Source organism: Rhineura floridana, chromosome 1 (genome assembly GCF_030035675.1).
Source record: "Rhineura floridana isolate rRhiFlo1 chromosome 1, rRhiFlo1.hap2, whole genome shotgun sequence".
NCBI lineage: Eukaryota > Metazoa > Chordata > Lepidosauria > Squamata > Rhineuridae > Rhineura > Rhineura floridana.
Genome location: NC_084480.1, coordinates 10,817,275 through 10,835,665, shown reverse-complemented (window position 1 = coordinate 10,835,665; position 18,391 = coordinate 10,817,275). Strand labels below are relative to the sequence as shown.

Sequence of the window (18,391 nt, the reverse complement as noted above, 5' to 3'; positions counted from 1 at the left end):
ATTTCATGGATCATGGCTTCTTTCTAAAACAAAAATAAGGCCAGTGCACATAATATACCATGAAATGAGTACATTATAGTCATATATATGTTCTTTAAAAAATATAGTACTATCACTGAAGGGTGATGGATAGCCGGAATATAAGCCCCTCGTCCAGGATGAAGCACCTTTTAAGTAGTTACCCTGAGTATTTTGAAACAGACAGGATAAAATTGGAAGGGGGTGAGTCTTGTGTTCCCTTACTGTTCTTCCTATACAAGCAGGGCACTTGAGAGTGTGCTGTGATACCAAAGTTACATTTTCTGTAGAGTACCAGGTTCTTTTGTAGGCTTGCTTGGAGTGGAAACCCTAAGCGTGCATTTCATTATTTGTTCTGAAGTATTTATACTCAGTTTACTAACTGAAGTTCTTGAGTTGGCTTAATATTTATTATTTGATTTATATCCCACCCTTCCTCCCAGCAAGAGGCACAACAATAAAATACACAAGAGTTATTAGAATGGGGCAAAGGTGTAATACGTTCTCAGATGTTCCAACTGCTACTCTGCAGATGAATCTACTGGCCTGGAAATAGGTTGGTTAGTTACTAAATTTATATCCTGCCCTTACCTCCAGTAGGATAGCCCCTCAAAGGCCAGGATTTCCTCACTGAGCTGCTCTCACAACTCCTGGCTTTGGTGTCAAATGCAGGTGGTGCTGGGGGAGCAAAGGTGTCTATTTTTAAAAAAACAACCTGCATTTTGTCACAAGCAGTCCCAGGGCAGGGCACAATAACTCAGTTTTAAAACTGCACCCACCAGTATGACAAAATACAAAAACAGCAGGAAAATATCTAAACAGAATGAAACTCCCAGCAAGGGAGAGCCAACCTATCCCTCTAAGCAGTTGGTTCCATTGACAATTGGCTCTTCTTGTCAAGAACTTTCTGTTAATGTTCAACAGAAATCTGCCCTCTTGTAACTTCACCCCCATCCTTCCTCTCTGGGGCAGCAATTTGTGTATAACTAGTTTAAACCACTCAAGTCTATTTTGACATTAGGTGGTATATAAATAAATTCACTAATAGGCAAAAAAACCTTGCGGTTTAAGAATGTACCTATAGCCCACAGATAGTTCTACCAAACTTTAAAAAGCAGGGAAATTGGGCAGCTATAGTGAATGCACCAGGGAAGCAGGAGACCTGAACTCCTCTCTGAGATACTGTACTGCCCGACAAAGTTGTCAAAATGCAAACACAATTTGGGTTGGTCTTTCACAGTCCAATCCACTTGCTGTGTAGCTTGGAAGAATTTGGTAACATGTGCCTCTGAGCATAAAAAAGTCCAAAAGGGCTCTGAGTTTTTTTCTTTCTTTTTAAACTTTGAACTCTCGATTCTCTCTGACTGTTTTGTGTATCGCCATGAAAATTGACAGGGTTGTTAAGCAAGCGTTTCTGAGTTCAGAACTATAAGTTTTGTAAGGTTTTGTTTTGAAATGAGCTTATGGGAAGCATCAGAATGGCATTGGGGGGTATTTTCCATTTAACATTGCGGAATGTGAAAAATCCCTGCTGAGTATAGTATACAGCCACTCTCGTGGCTGTATAATACATTATCCTTAAAGCATCCTGTTAAAACGACCTCTTGCAACTAGAAGAGCATACAAGCGTCTGTGTAAATAAGCATGTTTTCGTTGGTGCTGAAATACAAAAAGAGAAGTTACCGACCATACCTCAAAGAAAGCAGTTACAAGCCTTCCTTCAGCTCTTGGGCGTCTTCTGGCTTTCTGTGCCTGGCAGGCATTGCTACAAATGGAGCTTATGAGTATCCTTTTCTTCAAGCAGGCTGGTTATGGCAGCTCATGAAGGATATCACACCAACATGGCACCAGTTTGTCACATTGTGCAGTTCTGCTGGTATGACTGCCAAGCATCCTGTGATCTTCAGCTGACTGAGACAGGTCAGCATTGTAAATATTTCAAAATAGGAATACATTGAGGGAGTGTTTAATCCTCAGTATAGTTATGGTTGTCAGGAACTCCTGGGTAAAATTTTCCTTCCAAAGCAAAGAGGGACTATCCATTTTCTAAACCAATTATGCAAAGCTACTAAATGCTTGTGTGCAAAACTCCAGCATCTTCATTACAAATTGTTGTAATGTTCAGAATATTTTGTGTTAGCAACATTGTACATATAAAACTCTGATAAAGCAGTAGTGCTTCCACTTGACTCTAAGCAACCTACACAACTATTGCTAATTTTAATTTCATTGAATGTTGCATTTTTGCTTAATTCTGTAATATAACTGCAAAGCCTCTCCCAATTGTGAGAACTGCCATAGCAGCCAACTTTTTTCTGTTTTTAAAACCTTTTTGCATGAAAGAAAGCACTGAACTGAATAACTCTTTATAAGAACAAAACAACACACATAAAATGGAACTGCTGCTGTTTTCATCTGCATGGGTTGAACCAGAGAAGTGAGAATGCAGAAACTTGCCTCCAATCATAACTATTTAGGAAGTATACATTCTTAATTAATGTTTCTTGTTGTAGAGGAATGAATATGCAATTTTTAAAAAAGTGGATATTACTTTGGTGGCGAAACTATCCACTGAGGAAAACAAACGAGTATACTCACTTCCTCCAGCTTCCACACGTACATGAGAGTTGTAGCATCATGGCTAAGAGTTACAACCAGAAAGCCCCCCCACATGCATACACATAGTATGGGGGATTGTAGTAGTGACTTGCATTACAGGGGTGTTGTATGTGAAGCTTTTTTAATACTTGAAAGCGCTGTACAAATGTTAGTGTTATCACACTTACTTCTACTACTGGCTTAATTTACATTGTGGCCTGGAGTATCTATGGTACAGTTCTTCACTGGGGCAAGCCCTGTTCCTTTTCTAGTAGTTTACACTGACAGCTCTGTTGGTAATGCACAAGTCTGTCTCACCCACTGTTTAATCTGAGGAGGCGGTAAGCAGAGCAGTGGCTTGCTTTCTTTTGCTTTTGTTACTGTGAAGCATCATCTGTATTGTTTTGCTGTATAAATAATAAAATGACTGTGTGTAATACTAGTTCTGTCTGGTGCGGCCAATATATTTGTGTCTGTATTCCTTTGCTGTACAACTGAAGCAAAAGTAGAAATTATCATGGCCAAGCTACTGGTTGTGGCTGTGATTTCCTGTATTTGTTACAATGTAGGCAGCTGGTTATGCTGTCTTAAACATATAGACCACATTTTTAAAAGATGTTAATTCTGATTTAGCTTGTTTTAAACACTGAAAGTGCAAAGAGCTTTCCTGCAGAGCTTTCACATCTTGGTTGACAGATGGAAAGAAGCTATTTTCAAGTGTAAAGAACAAAAAATGAGAACAAAACATTTCAACAAACCTGCCCTCACTGGTTCGTGGGAGGTATCGGATTTTGAAAAGAGATAATCCATAACATAAGAGGAACCAGCTGGATAAGGCCAATAGCCCATCTAGTCCAGCATCCTGTTCACACAGTGGCCAACCACGTGCCTGCAAGCAGGACCTGAACACAACAGCACACACCCAGTGGTTTCTAGAAACTGGTATTCAGAAGCATGCTGTATCTGACCATTCCAGTTAAATGTTGTTAATTGTTGGCCCATCCACGTACATTGCACTTCTCAAAGAATGAGAAGACACTGCACTGTCTCAGGGGGATTTTGATCTAGAAATAGACACAGAGGAGACAGCAGGAATAAACAGGGAAGAACATGTGATTATTTAAGTTACCCGTACTCATGCTTAGTATAGACATTATACCCTATCTCTGATCAAGTCCAGCTGTTAAAAACCAGCTAGAATAGGAAAGTCATCCAGTGCTTCCAGAACACATTTGGGAGGGGGGGGGTTGGACAGATGGATCTTCAAGGAAAGGGAAGTTCTTCACCTGCGGGGTAGCCACCAAGAATATCTCCTCATTTGCCTTTGCTATTTGAGCTCTGAACAGTCTAGTTGTTAAAGGTTTATGATGGGACGACAGAAAGTGGCTAGCATCCAAACCAGGAAGAAAAGGGGGGCAGAAACCAAGATGCTAGAAAAGTAGAAATTTATTGTTTGTAAAAACCCAACGCGTTTCAGCCTGTTGATTTTCAGGCCTTCGTCAGGGGAATTCAGGCTAGCGAGAAGTTCAAATGAGCAGACTGCTTACAACAATATATTGGAGGCGTCTATATTGTTGTAAGCAGTCTGCTCATTTGAACTTCTCGCTAGCCTGATTTCCCCTGACGAAGGCCTGAAAATCAACAGGCTGAAACGCGTTGGGTTTTTACAAACAATAAATTTCTACTTTTCTAGCATAAAGGTTTATATGGAACAGAGGAGATAAGGCCTACTATGTTAACCAGTTCAGATGGAGCTTTTGTGTTGGTTGGTTTTCCCCAACTTTTTGGAAATCTGGCCCTGTATTTGAGAAAACAAATCCTCTTAAACTCTGTTATAGTAGTTTTAGATCTTGCCAAAAGTAGGAACCACTCCATGTATAGTGACCATATTTTTCTGTAATGTTTCCACAATGTGTTGATGGTGTTTTCTGTAAATGAGACTAAACCATGAAGGCTTGGCTTGACATCTCCATATATTATATGACAGTGTTATTGGATGATGCAGGTAAGACTGAAAGGGGGTCTCCTAAGGTATATTTGTAATCCCATTGTTTATTTTCATACCTTTATGTTCAGTCCTCTCAATATGATATATTATGTCTATTTGATATACTGTTCTTCTATTTCTCCTCTTAGAATATGGTATCAAGTTTTCGGGTCTCTGAACTACAAGTGCTGTTGGGCTTTGCTGGACATAATAAAAGTGGACGCAAACATGACCTCCTGATGAGGGCATTGCACTTGCTGAAGAGTGGCTGCAGCCCAGCAGTTCAGATAAAGATCCGAGAACTCTACAGGCGCCGATATCCCAGGACAATAGAAGGTCTTTCTGACTTGTCTACTGTAAAACCTTCTGTCTTCAGTTTGGACAGCAGCTCATCTCCAGTAGAACCTGATTTAGCGGCTGCTGGCCTGCATCCGTTACCGTCTACTTCAGTTGCTCCTCAATCCCCTTCCTCGCCTCTTAGTTCAGTGCTACTTCAGGACACAAAGCCTCGCTTTGAGATGCAGCAGCCGTCACCTCCAGTTCCACCTGTGCATCCTGATGTTCAGCTGAAGAGCCTCCCATTCTATGATGTGCTTGATGTTCTCATCAAACCTACAAGCTTAGGTAAGTGTTAGAATATCACAACATAATTTGGTTGGTTTAGAGAGACAGCACTTTTTTTCATGCATTCTTTCTGTCTCCACTATCCTCTCCGCCATCATTCAGCCGTGATTTTTCCTGCTCTCCACCTTAGTTCTTGGCTCCTGCTTTTTTCTGTCCTCGCCTTTTAATGTTCTGCTCCTGAGTTTTGCCTCTTCTATCCCCATCTCTCTAGTTTGTCCTGCTTTCCCCCTTTCTCCTCCTTTTGTTCTTGGCTCCCTTTTCTCTCTCTCTCTTTTATCTGTGTTTTATTGAGGGGGGGGGTTGTGGACAAGCATGACTCCTTGATCTAGAGTTAAAGGAATGCAAATAGTCAAGGAACCTGAAGAAATTAGTGTACAAAATAGAAATTAAAATGTTAAAATGAACTCAATCCTAAATGCATCGGTCCAATTAGCTTTCATTATTGCAAGCTAGATTTTGTTAGTCTTTAGTGTGTATCACTAAATGTGTACATCCTGCAGTATTGACTATGTTGGTGTGTTATCCTTTGACTAGCAAAATTCTAGCTATGGAATTATTTCAGTATTTATGAGGAGTGCAAATCACTTAACCATTTTCACTTGGGGGCCACCTTCCTCTTATAATACTTGTTACAGTGTGTCAACTTCCAAGACATCACAACTGTCCTCATTTATGATGACTATAAAGCTGTTAGCTTTCCAAGCTACTGAAGTGTACAGAATATAATTGTTTGGGATACTGATAGTACAAGGCGCACTGTTAAATCCATATAAACGCAGAAGTATGGTGGTCTATGCACTTAATCTGGGTTGAAGATTTGAAAGCTGTACATCTCTGTTATTTGAAAGTCTTCTGTGAAATCTGGAAATTACAAGGCTCTTACTGCTCTCTGCAATCTCTGAACTTTGTCAATAGATTACAGCTAAAAGCTCTTTTCATGTCTCCCTCCCTCCCTCTCTCTTTCTCTTTGCAGTACAGAGCAGCATTCAGAGGTTCCAAGAAAAGTTCTTTATCTTTGCTTTTAACACCTCAACAAGTCAGAGAAATCTGCATTTCCCCGTAATAGCAGAATGTTTAGCCTGAGTTCTCTCATCTCAGATTTGGTTAACTTTATTTGACAAAATTGCAGAAGAATGGAATTTTGTAAGAGACCACTTGATCTACCTCTGGGCATCCTTTCTGCCATATGAATTAGCAGATTCCTGCAGGTTACTTGGAAACCCTAAGAACTACTTCTAGGCAAAATAGTTCTGTGTTTCAGTTAACAATCTGGTAGCATGAACATGTTCTTCCAAGACTACAGTGTGAGTGGGCAGCTTGTTCAGAAATGAGAATCCTATTGGAAATATGAAAAACTGTATGACAGCAGTTAAATTATATGTTCATTTGCATGTAATGTATATGAATATGCTGAGTGACAATCAGTAATATGTAGTTATATATCACTGAGGCTGCAGTCTGTCATTCCCCTCAAATACCATGAATGGATCTAGCAAAAATGACACTTGGAAGTACTTATGAATTTGGTTGTGGTTCTTTTGATGCTTCAGAGCATATTTGGCAGCTTTCCTACAGGTTTGTCTCCACAGAGACAGCTAAGAAAACTAGCCATGTATTGTTTACAAATAGCTTGGCTCATTGCTGTCCGTGGAAAATGGTTACATTTGATCTTATGCTGTCCAGTGTGTGTATATATGTTTATCTACCTCTGTATGTATTGATACCTACACTCACAAAAGCAACGTAATGTTACAATTCAGGGATTAGGAAAGTAATCTCTGTGTGAGGGGTTGACTTGTTGAGATAAAGCAACCTTATTGTCTAAATAACGTCTACTTTTGTTGCAACAGGGACTTTTTGCCAGGAGGCAGAAGGGATTACACTGTGCAAGTTCAGCTGAGGTGACTTCATCTTCTTTACATAAACGTAGAAATGCCTCCTTTAATTGGAGTACATTTTAATGTGCATTCATGTTGCCATTCAACAAGATTCTCTTCTGCACATACGTTATGCCTGGCAGAAACCAGCTCAAGAAGATAACTACCCTAGTAGCTTGTGCATAAAAGTAAATGGGAAGCTCTTTCCATTGCCAGTAAGTTGTTGAAATTTTTTTGATGGCATATCTGCTGTAATCTAAACTTCTTGGAATCCTTGCTTGCCGGTACAAAGGGGTGCTATACCCTTTACCATACAGCTTTGCACATAAATGTCTCACGTCTCTGGGATGAAGGTCATGGATCTGTGAATGGACACATTTGCAAAACTTGGTTGGTACTGCATCAATTTGAATTATTTGCACTGATTCTGAAGTCCTTTTTTCACAGCTTGGATTTTTCCCCAATTTTTCTTCTCTGGTTTGGAGGAAAATAGCTGGCAAAGTACTGTGTGATTGCGTACCAAGTCTGTTTTCTCATAGCAGTGCTTTGGTTAGACTAGCAACTCCAACTCTGTCATAGGGAACTTCTTTTGTAAAAAAGTGATGTGGTCCTTTCTTCCCTCCCCAAACTTAAGTTACTACGGCTGCAATCCAATGCACATTTATCTGAGAGTAGGTCTCATTGAACCCAGTGGAGCTTACTTCTAAGTAGACATGCACTGGATTGCAGCCTAAGGCTGCAGTCCTATACGCACACCTGGAAGCAAGTCCCACTGAACCCATTGGGGTTTACTTCTAAGTAAACATATATAGGATTGCACTGTAAGGCTGCAGTCCTACTCAGTTACATTTAGGAGTAAGCTCAGCTGAACAAAGTGAGACTTACTTTTGGGTGGATTTGAGCTGTAAATCTTTTAAGGGCACAGTCATTTAGTACAGCTTATTTCAGCAGGAATAATGGAGTACGTAGCACATGTTTAATTCTTCCATTGAAATAAGTGAGACTTTAGTGTTTAATTTTAGCTTGGATATGCTCCTTAAGCTGCCCATTTGCTACCGGGCCAAGTTCAAGGTTCTAGTCTTGGCTGTACAGCTCAGGTCCAGGATACCTGAAAGACCGTCTTTTCCCTTACATACCCAGCTGATCACTGCGCTCTGCAGGTGAGGGCCTCCTGCAGATACCTTCTTATCAGGAGGTTCGTTCTGCACAATATAGGAAACGGAACTTTAGTGTGGCAGCACCTACCCTGTGGAATTCCCTCCCCTTGAATATTAGGCAGGCACCATCTCTATCTTTTTGGCGCCTTTTGAAGACTTTCCTGTTTCAACAAGCCTTTTAAGTTGAGAGCTATCCCAGTCTGTGTCTGTGTCAGAATTGCTTAATAGGTTTTTTAATAATGTTTTTAACCCTTTTTAAAAAGTTTTTAAAATGTTTTTAATGCTGTTTTGTCTTAAATGTATTTTAAGATTTGTTTTTATGATGTTTCAAAGTATTTTTAGTGCCTTGTTTGCAGCCCTGGCCTCCTGCTGGGAGGAAGGGCAGGATACAAATTAAATTAATAATAATAATAATAAAAAGCTAGCATAGTGTACTCCCAGAGGCATGCATTTGGTTGTGATAAAGCCATAAAGGGCTGGTGCTAATCTGGATTTGAAGCTTGGAACTTGCATCCCATAACTCATTTTATTCTTTAACCAACATTACACCTTGAGCCTATATAGATGTAATGTGTCAAAGGGTTTTATAACCGTTTAAATTGCCATCAAGCTTCCAAGGCTGTAGACCTGGCTTCGGCCTTTGTTTGCCCCATGTAGAGCTCTGTGGATGACTTTATATGATTGAGGCAACATGCAGTTAATTTATGGGTGTAAAGCTGCATGGCTCCTGATCCACAGGCTGGTTAACTAGCTATTGTGTCATGATCAGAATTTTTTATTAAACCATGTGTTAATCTGATTTTACATTTGGACTTTGAGCCATTTTGGATATTATAAAAATGTAAAAAATCTATGGTAAGTGTTCGTCAAACCCTCATACCTTATCAGGGTCAAAGCACTCTGTGGTCCATTACTAATGCCTCAGAATGAATATTTGTAGAACCTAACACCAGCTGGTCAACCGTAGCTCACGGTGGTAATTGCCTTTTGGTTTGGTGAGGCGCTGGGACATCCCTTTAGGATGAAGTATCTTTGAAGTATCTTTCAAAGGCAACCATCTCTCGGAGGCGCTATCAGAGCAATCAGTGGAAACAAACTAGTAATGTTTGATGCTGTTTTCCAGACTCTTTATGGAAATTCTAAATGAATGTTTGGATGTAGATGAGATCAAATTCCAGGAGGATGGTTCCTGGTGCCCTATGAGGCCGAAGAAGGAGGCTCTGAAAGTCGTTAGCCCGCAGTGTACCAAGATAGAAAGTAAGTAACTTTGGATTCAGGCCACGAAACCCTTGTCCCAACTGATGCAGGAGGTTACCCAGGCTGACCTTTTTACTCCTACTTGCTTAAGAGGCGGGGATCATTTGACTAGTTTTGCTTCCTTGCAGCGCTTCCCACATCCCTCGCCGTCTGGCTCAGAAGCCAGGCATGATTTTTTGTCTCTCGCCCCACAGGGCACATATCTGCCAGGCCTGTTCTTTCAAATCGCCATTCATCTCTTTAGCCTGTTGCTTACTTACTAGTCTTATTCTTGACCTCTTTTTCTGAGCTTCACTGTCCCTCTAAAAACAAAGGAAACAAAAACCGTTCCGCTTTCATTTTCTCTTTCCTTCATCTCGGCTTCTCATAGCACCAGCAGGAAAGTGTTCTGAAACCAAGTTCGCAGATAGAACAGTGATGCATTGAAGAGCTACATTTCCAAAGTGTCAGTCCTCCCTGCCATGCCAAGTCAGAAAGGGAACTCCCAGTGTGAGCAATCTCCTAAAGATCCAGCAAAGCATGACTTGAGTTATGTCGCTACTCAACTCAGCAGCCAGCTTCAGCAGATAAGAAAAACTGCCAATTGAAGGCCCTGTCAGTGTGTCCAGACTTCCTTCATGTTCTCATGTGGCAGGTCAGAGCGATGCGTCTAGCAGCCTTGTCCAATTTGGGTCTGCCCCAGCAGACTTTTAGCCCATTTGTAATTAAATACCAAGGAAAATGACATTCCTCTCACAGGCCACCAGATGGCCGCAGAGAGTAATCAATACAATCAGAACAGTTCCTGTATAGCAGTGGGACTATGTTTGCCAGATAGCAACTCCTAAATGGAAATGGGCTGCCTTCAAGTCGATCCCGACTTATGGCTACCCTATGAATAGGGATTTCATGGTAAGCGGTATTCAGAGGGGGGTTTACCATTGCCTCCCTCTGAGGCTAGTCCTCCCCAGCTGGCTAGGGCCTGCTCAGCTTGCCACAGATGCACAAGCCAGCCCTTTCCTTGTCCGCAACTGCCAGCTTGCCCATGGCTGCACAGGTGGCAGGGCATGTAACCCCTGAGCCACTCCCTGTGGGGGTGATCTTTTGCCGGCCCTTGACACCCAGGAGACAGGAGCGGGGATTTGAACTCACAGCCTTTGGACTCCCAGCCAGGTTCTCCTCCCCACTGTGCTATACCAGCTCCTACAGCCTTCCAAATGTCTGCCTCAGGTTAGGGCAGTGTTCAAGGCCGTATCTGATCAGAATGGTGCAATTCCAAATTTTTCTGCAACTATCCTTCATGCTCAATTCATTCAGAGAGTTAAAGAGGGCATAATGATTGATATTGAGCAAGATGTATAAAAGAACAGGAAGAAAGCACATCCACAACAGGGGGAAACACTTACCTTCCTCCACTGAGTGCTGAGCCCAATGGAAGAAAGAAGTCCATTGGAGTCCCAGCACGAGCACACCTTGGTTCTCTCTCACACTTCAGGTGAGTCTGAAGGTGTAATTTCCTGATTCCCACCCACTGGCATCTGACAGAATTCTGTATTTAAAAATATAAAGAATTCCACGTTAATGGTCTACTCCACCTCTGGACACAGTGTCTGTTTGATTCAGCAGTGCATTCCACCACAGTAAAACTTGTTTTAAAAATTCCCTCTTTCCTCGGTTAGGAGGAAGAAGAGTGGTCATCAGAGGACTCGTATCACAGAGGAATCTCAATGTTTCAGACTCTTCTATAGGAAAGACTCCTTTTCTCCCTTCTGAAGCAATTTCTATCCTTAAGCCTCATGATTCCCTGCAGAGGTTGTTCCATGGTCTCATTTCCATTATATCCTAGTGATTCCTAGTGTTCCAGGATGGCATTGCCAAAAAAAAGTGGTGCTACCTCTTATTGCCACCATAAGTGAAACAATCATTCACATGATGGCTGAATGAAAACAACCTAGATATTCTAAATGACTGTGCCCTAGACCAGTTGGTCATGGAACCGACCAGAGGGACAGCAACCCTGGACTTAATCCTCAGTGGGGACCGGGACCTGGTGCAAGATGTAAGTGTTGTTGAACCGATTGGAAGCAGTGACCATAGTGCTATTAAATTAAGCATACATGTAAATGGCCAATTGCCAAGAAAATCCAACACGGTCACATTTGACTTCAAAAGAGGAAACTTCACAAAAATGAGGGGATTGGTAAAAAGAAAGCTGAAAAACAAAGTCCAGAGGGTCACATCACTGGAAAATGCTTGGAAGTTGTTTAAAAACTATATTAGAAGCTCAACTGGAGTGCATACCGCAGATCAGAAAAGGTACCGCCAGGGCCAAGAAGATGCCAGCATGGTTAACGAGCGAAGTCAAGGAAGCTCTTAGAGGCAAAAAGTCTTCCTTCAGAAAATGGAAATCTTGTCCGAATGAAGAAAATAAAAAGGAACACAAACTCTGGCAAAAGAAATGCAAGAAGACAATACGGAATGCTAAAAAAGAATTTGAGGAGCACATTGCTAAGAACATAAAAACCAACAACAAAAAGTTCTATAAATACATTCAAAGCAGGAGACCATCTAGGGAGGCGATTGGACCCTTGGATGATAAGGGAGTCAAAGGTGTACTAAAGAATGATGAGACTGCAGAGAAGCTAAATGAATTTTTTGCATCTGTCTTCACAGTGGAAGATATAGGGCAGATCCCTGAACCTGAACTAACATTTGCAGGAAGGGATTCTGAGGAACTGAGACAAATAGTGGTAACGAGAGAGGAAGTTCTGGGCTTAATAGACAATATAAAAACTGACAAATCACTGGGCCCAGATGACATCCACCTGAGAGTTCTCAAAGAACTCAAAGGTGAAATTGCTGATCTGCTAACTAAAATATGTAACTTGTCCCTTGGGTCCTCCTCTGTGCCTGAGGACTGGAAAGTGGCAAATGTAACACCAATCTTCAAAAGGGGATCCAGAGGGGATCCCGGAAATTACAGGCCAGTTAGCTTAACTTCTGTCCCTGGAAAACTGGTAGAAAGTATTATTAAAGCTAGATTAACTAAGCACATAGAAGAACAAGCCTTGCTGAAGCAGAGCCAGCATGGCTTCTGCAAGGGAAAGTCCTGTCTCGGTAACCTATTAGAATTCTTTGAGAGTGTCAACAAGCATATAGATAGAGGTGATCCAGTGGACATAGTGTACTTTCAAAAAGCTTTTAACAAGGTACCTCACCAAAGGCTTCTGAGGAAGCTTAGCAGTCATGGAATAAGAGGAGAGATCCTCTTGTGGATAAGGAATTGGTTAAGAAGCAGAGAGTAGGAATAAACGGACAGTTCTCCCAATGGAGGGCTGTAGAAAGTGGAGTCCCTCAAGGATCGGTATGGGGACCTGTACTTTTCAACTTGTTCATTAATGACCTAGAATTAGGAGTGAGCAGTGAAGTGGCCAAGTTTGCTGACGACACTAAATTGTTCAGGGTTGTTAAAACAAAAAGGGATTGCGAAGAGCTCCAAAAAGACCTCTCCAAACTGAGTGAATGGGTGGAAAAATGGCAAATGCAATTCAATATAAACAAGTGTAAAATTATGCATATTGGAGCAAAACATCTGAATTTCACATATACGCTCATGGGGTCTGAACTGGCGGTGACCGACCAGGAGAGAGACGTCGGGGTTGTAGTGGCAGCACGATGAAAATGTTGACCCAGTGTGCGGCAGCTGTGAAAAAAGCAAATTCCATGCCATGAAATTCCATGAAATTTTGAAATTCCATGAAAATAAAACAGCTGATATCATAATGCCGTTGTATAAATCTAAATCTATGGTGCGGCCGCATTTGGAATACTGTGTACAGTTCTGGTCGCCTCATCTCAAAAAGGATTTTATAGAGTTGGAAAAGGTTCAGAAGAGGGCAACCAGAATGATCAAGGGAATGGAGCGACTCCCTTATGAGGAAAGGTTGCAGCATTTGGGGCTTTTTAGTTTAGAGAAAAGGCGGGTCAGAGGAGACATGATAGAAGTGTATAAAATTATGCATGGCATTGAGAAAGTGGATAGAGAAAAGTTCTTCTCCCTCTCTCATAATACTAGAACTCGTGGACATTCAAAGAAGCTGAATGTTGGAAGATTCAGGATAGACGAAAGGAAGTACTTGTTTACTCAGCGCATAGTTAAACTATGGAATTTGCTCCCACAAGATGCAGTAATGGCCACCAGCTTGGATGGCTTTAAAAGAAGATTAGACAGATTCATGGAGGACAGGGCTATCAATGGCTACTAGCCATGATGGCTGTGCTGTGCCACCCTAGTCAGAGGCAGCATGCTTCTGAAAACCAGTTGCCGGAAGCCTCAGGAGGGGAGAGTGTTCTTGCGCTCGGGTCCTGCTTGCGGGCTTCCCCCAGGCACCTGGTTGGCCACTGTGAGAACAAGATGCTGGACTAGATGGGCCACTGGCCTGATCCAGCAGGCTCTTCTTATGTACTTATCCTTATCACCACAGACGCCATCCTCTGGGCCTAGGAAGTGCACTGCTTGGGACTTGTTCAGTAAACTTGATAAACTGAGTCCAAACACAGCATTAACTGGCTGGAACTTCACACGACTTTGCTAGCCCTAAAACCTTCCTGCACTTGACTTGCCAATCCCACACCCTCATCAAGACAGGCAATACCACCGCAAAGGTCCATATTGACAAGCAAGGGCAAACCATACCCTGCTTTCTGAACAGGATGCAATTACTTGACTCTCCTAGGATGAGTCAGTTGTCTGTCCGTTGCTGCACTTTATGCAGGCATGTATTTAGTTCCAAAGAGGGCTGGCTCAGCCATCAGGATTTGGATCCATTCGAATGAAGCCTCCACCCAACTTTGCTCAAAACAATTCAGAGACATTTTGACCCACCCACCCCTTGCCTCCCCCATAAACTGTGAAACCCCAAGATTGTTTTCCTGATTTCTGTCAGAGGGAGCAGTTCATGTTTCCATGACAGCAAAGCCACCGACTGCTCTACACCTTCCCTCCTCTCCTAGTGAGGATATTAATGCAGAATCTGAAGCAAATAGGCATTGGTTGTCGCCATCGCTCTATTCTGTCCAGGGAGACTCTGGTTCTCAGAAATAGTCCACCTAGCATCAGCGCAACCATGGCTTCTTCCCTTACTAAGAGTTGCACAAAGACCAGTTTGTCACCTGAACCCAGCATGGCTATGCCTAGATGTGTGGAAACTGAAGAACATCCTAAAACATGAATAATCCTTCAGCAGTGGTGTAGATGCCCTCTCTTCCAGAATACAATCTTGCATATGCATCTACAGTGCTCTTTGATGCTGTAAAAGAACAAAAGATCAACCGCAGACCCCAAAGGAAAGGCATGTATTACTCTAGCACAGCCTTTCCCAACTAGTGGGCCACCAGGTGTTGTTGGACCACAATTCCCATCTTTCCTGACCATTGGCAATGCTAGCTGAGGCTGATGGGAGTTGTGGTCCAACAACGTCTGGTGGCCCACTAGTTGGGAAAGGCTGGGCTAGCATGTGAAGCACAGCACAGCACAGCCCTGCCCTCCTAACATCACTGCATGTCGTGCCAGACCAACAGCTGCCTCCATGTCCCATCAAAAAAAGCCTGATCTCTGATATTAGCCAGGCTGCCATAAAACACTATAATGGGTAGGGAACAATGGCCAAGTAGGCCATATAATTATCTCCCACCCACCCCATGGGCTAACTTTGTTGTTTTGGCAGGCCTACCCACCTGTCACTCATCTAATACCAGGTGACTTATAGGTGGACTGCCCTGCCCACCTGTCAAAGTTGACTTGCAGGGATGGGGGGAATGGGTTTGTTTCACCAGCATGTTCCCTGCAGGGGAATGCACTAATGAAGCAATATCCAGCATGATTGAACCCCACCCAGTAATGTCACATGATTGACAGGTGGGTGTGGTTTGGGGAAACGGCCCTGTAAGCCACATTGGACCCTGTGCCAGGCCAAGATTGGCCTGTGGGCCAGAGGTTTCTCACCCCCCATCTTGTTACAGATTGCATGTTTTAGAATAAAGAAATGCAACAGTATAGCAAACACATTAAACCATAGTTGTTGAGCCTAAATGGGTTAAATGCTCCCATTCTCTGGATGAGCAGGAGCCAAGTTCATAATTTGATGGGACTGGGGCCCAATGGTAGGAGCTAAGGATGTGCACTGGCTCCGGACACATCCCGGATCCTGAACTGAATCAGGCCAATTCAGGTCCACTTGGGTTTGGCTGCAGTGGGTTGAAGCAGCTCCGGATTGCCCTGATCAGATTGGGTCCCTCAGAGCAATCTCCCTCCTACTCCCAACCATGGGTTTTTACTAGTTTTTAAAACCCTAATTAAGCACTCTGCAAGGCCCTCAAATCAGTTCAGGATCTAGGTTGGCCCTGGATTGTTCTGGGTCAGATTGGGGCTGCTCCAAAGCACTGGATAGAACCCAGGATCAGGAGGAGGGGGTTGTTCACAGTCCCACTAGGCGCCCTGGTTAGCTTCTAAAAATATTCATTGCCATCCAATCCCAATGCAAGTCCCTGCCACAATCATTTCTCCAGTGCTGTTCCCAATTGCTAGCCCCTCTCAACTTTCCACATTATCACTACTTGACCACCAAAATCTTTTCTTTGTGGGGCAAGAGAGACAGAGGAAAGCTTTTTGCCCACAGTGACTACTACCACAGGGCTCAGTCTTGGGCCCAGTGCTCTTCAACATTTTTATTAATGACTTGGATGAGGAGGTGCAGGGAATGCTTACCAAATTTGCAGAGGATACAAAATTGGGAGGGATAGCTAATATCCTGGAAGACAGAAACAAAATTCAAAATGATCTTCAGCAGCCAGAGCATTGGGCTGAAAACAACAGAATAAATTTGACAGGGAGAAGTGCCAAATGCACAGTTATAAGGTGGGGGATTCTTGGCTACTTGCAAGAAGGATCTTGGGACTGTTGCTGATCAGAAGCTGAATATGAGTCAACTGGGTGATGTGGTTGCGAAAAAGGTAAATGCTATTTTAGGCTGCATTAGCAGAAGTATAGTTTCCAAATCACATTTAAGTACTATTTTCCCTCTATTCGGTACTGGTTAGGCTTCATCTTGCATACTGCATCCAGTTCTGGACACTGCACTTTAAGAAGGATGCAGACAAACTGGAACAGGTTCAGAGGAGGGCAATGAGGATGATCAGGGGACTGGAAACAAAGCCCTATGAGGAGAGACTGAAAGAACTGGGCCTTAAGAAGAGAAGACTAAGGGGAGATATGATAGCACTCTTCAAGTACTTGAAAGGTTGTCACATAGAGAAGGGCCGGGATCTCTTCTCACTCATCCCAGAGTGCAGGACATGGAATGATGGGCTCAAGTTACAGGAAGCCAGATTTCAGTTGAACACCAGGAAAAACTTCCTAACTGTTAGTGGTATGACAATGGACCTAGGGAGGTGGTGGGCTTTCCAACGCTGGAGGTATCGAAGAGGCATCTTGATACCCACCCGTCTGGTATGCTTTAAGTTAGATTCCTGCACTGAGCAGTGAGTTGGACTCTATGGCCTTACAGGATCCTTCCAACTCTACTATTCTATGATTCTATGACTAAGGAGGTCTATTGTCTGACTTATATCTTCTGTATCTCCCCCTACCCCATCCCAAGCTTTTTTCCTTCGTGGCAAAAACGAGTTACAGAGAAAAGATAAAAGGGGATTCATGGAGCAGAAGTTGGGTCAACGTTGGTTTAGAAGATCTTTCACAAGCTTTCCAGCACTGAGCAATGTTCCTTTTTAACTTTGCAAGGAGCACTCAGAATTCAGCTCCAGCATGAGAAAAGTGTGAGGATTGCAGGCCACATTTCCTTTCCTTTCCTTTCACTTAAGAACCCCCCCCCCCGAGGATACCTGGCCATGGAGGACCGCTACAACCCTGGAGCAGGCACTGCCATTCCCACTGGGAGACACAAAGCCAGGCTCTACGTCTCCCTTCTGCTGCATATCCCATTTCTTGGTCAGGAATTTGGGATGCAGAAATGGATTTTTCTAGAGAGACTAGCCAGGGCAGAGTGGCACTATGGGAGAGGGAGGGAGGCAGTGCGGGGGCAGCAATGCTCGCCACTCACCATGCTGGTGGGCTCTCAAGTTTTAAAATAAAGATTTTTTTTTTTCGTTTTGCGTGCAATTTTGAAACTGGCCATTATTGCTTTAAGTAAAGAAAATATGCAGCCCGTTAACTCTGGCAAATTGTCACATTACTGATGAGTATGAAATGAGGGTGTACATTTCTTCCCTTAGGAAGACAACTTTCAGGAATCCATCAATCGTCTTGTGTTTAATGGCAATTAAGCAGACATTTCTTCTCTGCCTTCTCATTGCCCCCTACCAATGTTTTAGCAGATTGCAAGTTAGCTGTGGAAGATAAGATGAAGGCCTCTTTGACCGGATCTTCCACACTTGGAGGAAAGAGACTGAGACAAGGCCCTTTTCGTTGCATTCTGCAGACGTAAAAATGCACTAATGCAAACTGAAGGAAATCTGTGATTAAGTGGAAAGTACAGGAGGAAGTGGAAGCATAGAAATCACTGGAGGAAAGGCAACGAGATTGTCCTTCTTGTATGGATGGAGGAAGAATGTTTGGTCTGCTTTTCCCAGTGGACTGACCCGATGCTCCCAAATATGCTTGTGGCTCAGAACTCAACTCCCAGTCGAATTTCACACCTCCAGATTTGCAGTGCTGCTTCGGCATGCAAAAAGTGCACACAAAAATGGGTATTTGATGTTAAAAATGCAAAAGAAATGCATATTTTACACAAAAATGTATTGAAAATAATTGGAAGAAATGTGCACTCTGTAGAAAGTGCATATAAAATGCAAAATTGAAATGCAGACTGATTATTGTT

At 42.8% G+C, this 18,391-nt stretch overlaps 1 protein-coding gene and 1 long non-coding RNA gene across 13 annotated transcripts in view; one reads left to right on the top strand and one right to left on the bottom strand.

Annotated features, from left to right (window-relative positions):
* Positions 1 to 1,802, bottom strand: part of LOC133378904 (uncharacterized) — a 24,395-nt gene extending 22,593 nt beyond the window's left edge. For both annotated transcript variants that reach the window (XR_009761112.1, XR_009761111.1), the window contains exon 1: positions 1,711 to 1,802. This is a non-coding gene — a long non-coding RNA (uncharacterized LOC133378904). The remainder of the gene's footprint in view (positions 1 to 1,710) is intronic.
* The window catches only part of LOC133378834 (E3 SUMO-protein ligase PIAS2-like), a 26,504-nt gene extending 8,113 nt beyond the window's left edge, over positions 1 to 18,391 (top strand). For 2 of the 11 annotated variants that reach the window (XM_061613463.1, XM_061613477.1), the window contains exons 2-4: positions 7,078 to 7,319; positions 9,385 to 9,518; positions 11,177 to 13,450. In XM_061613463.1, coding sequence (XP_061469447.1) covers positions 11,747 to 12,802 — 1,056 coding nt within the window. In that variant the 5' untranslated portion in view covers positions 7,078 to 7,319; positions 9,385 to 9,518; positions 11,177 to 11,746 and the 3' untranslated portion in view covers positions 12,803 to 13,450. The other 9 variants (XR_009761110.1, XR_009761109.1, XM_061613471.1 and 6 more) reach the window with 9 other exon arrangements.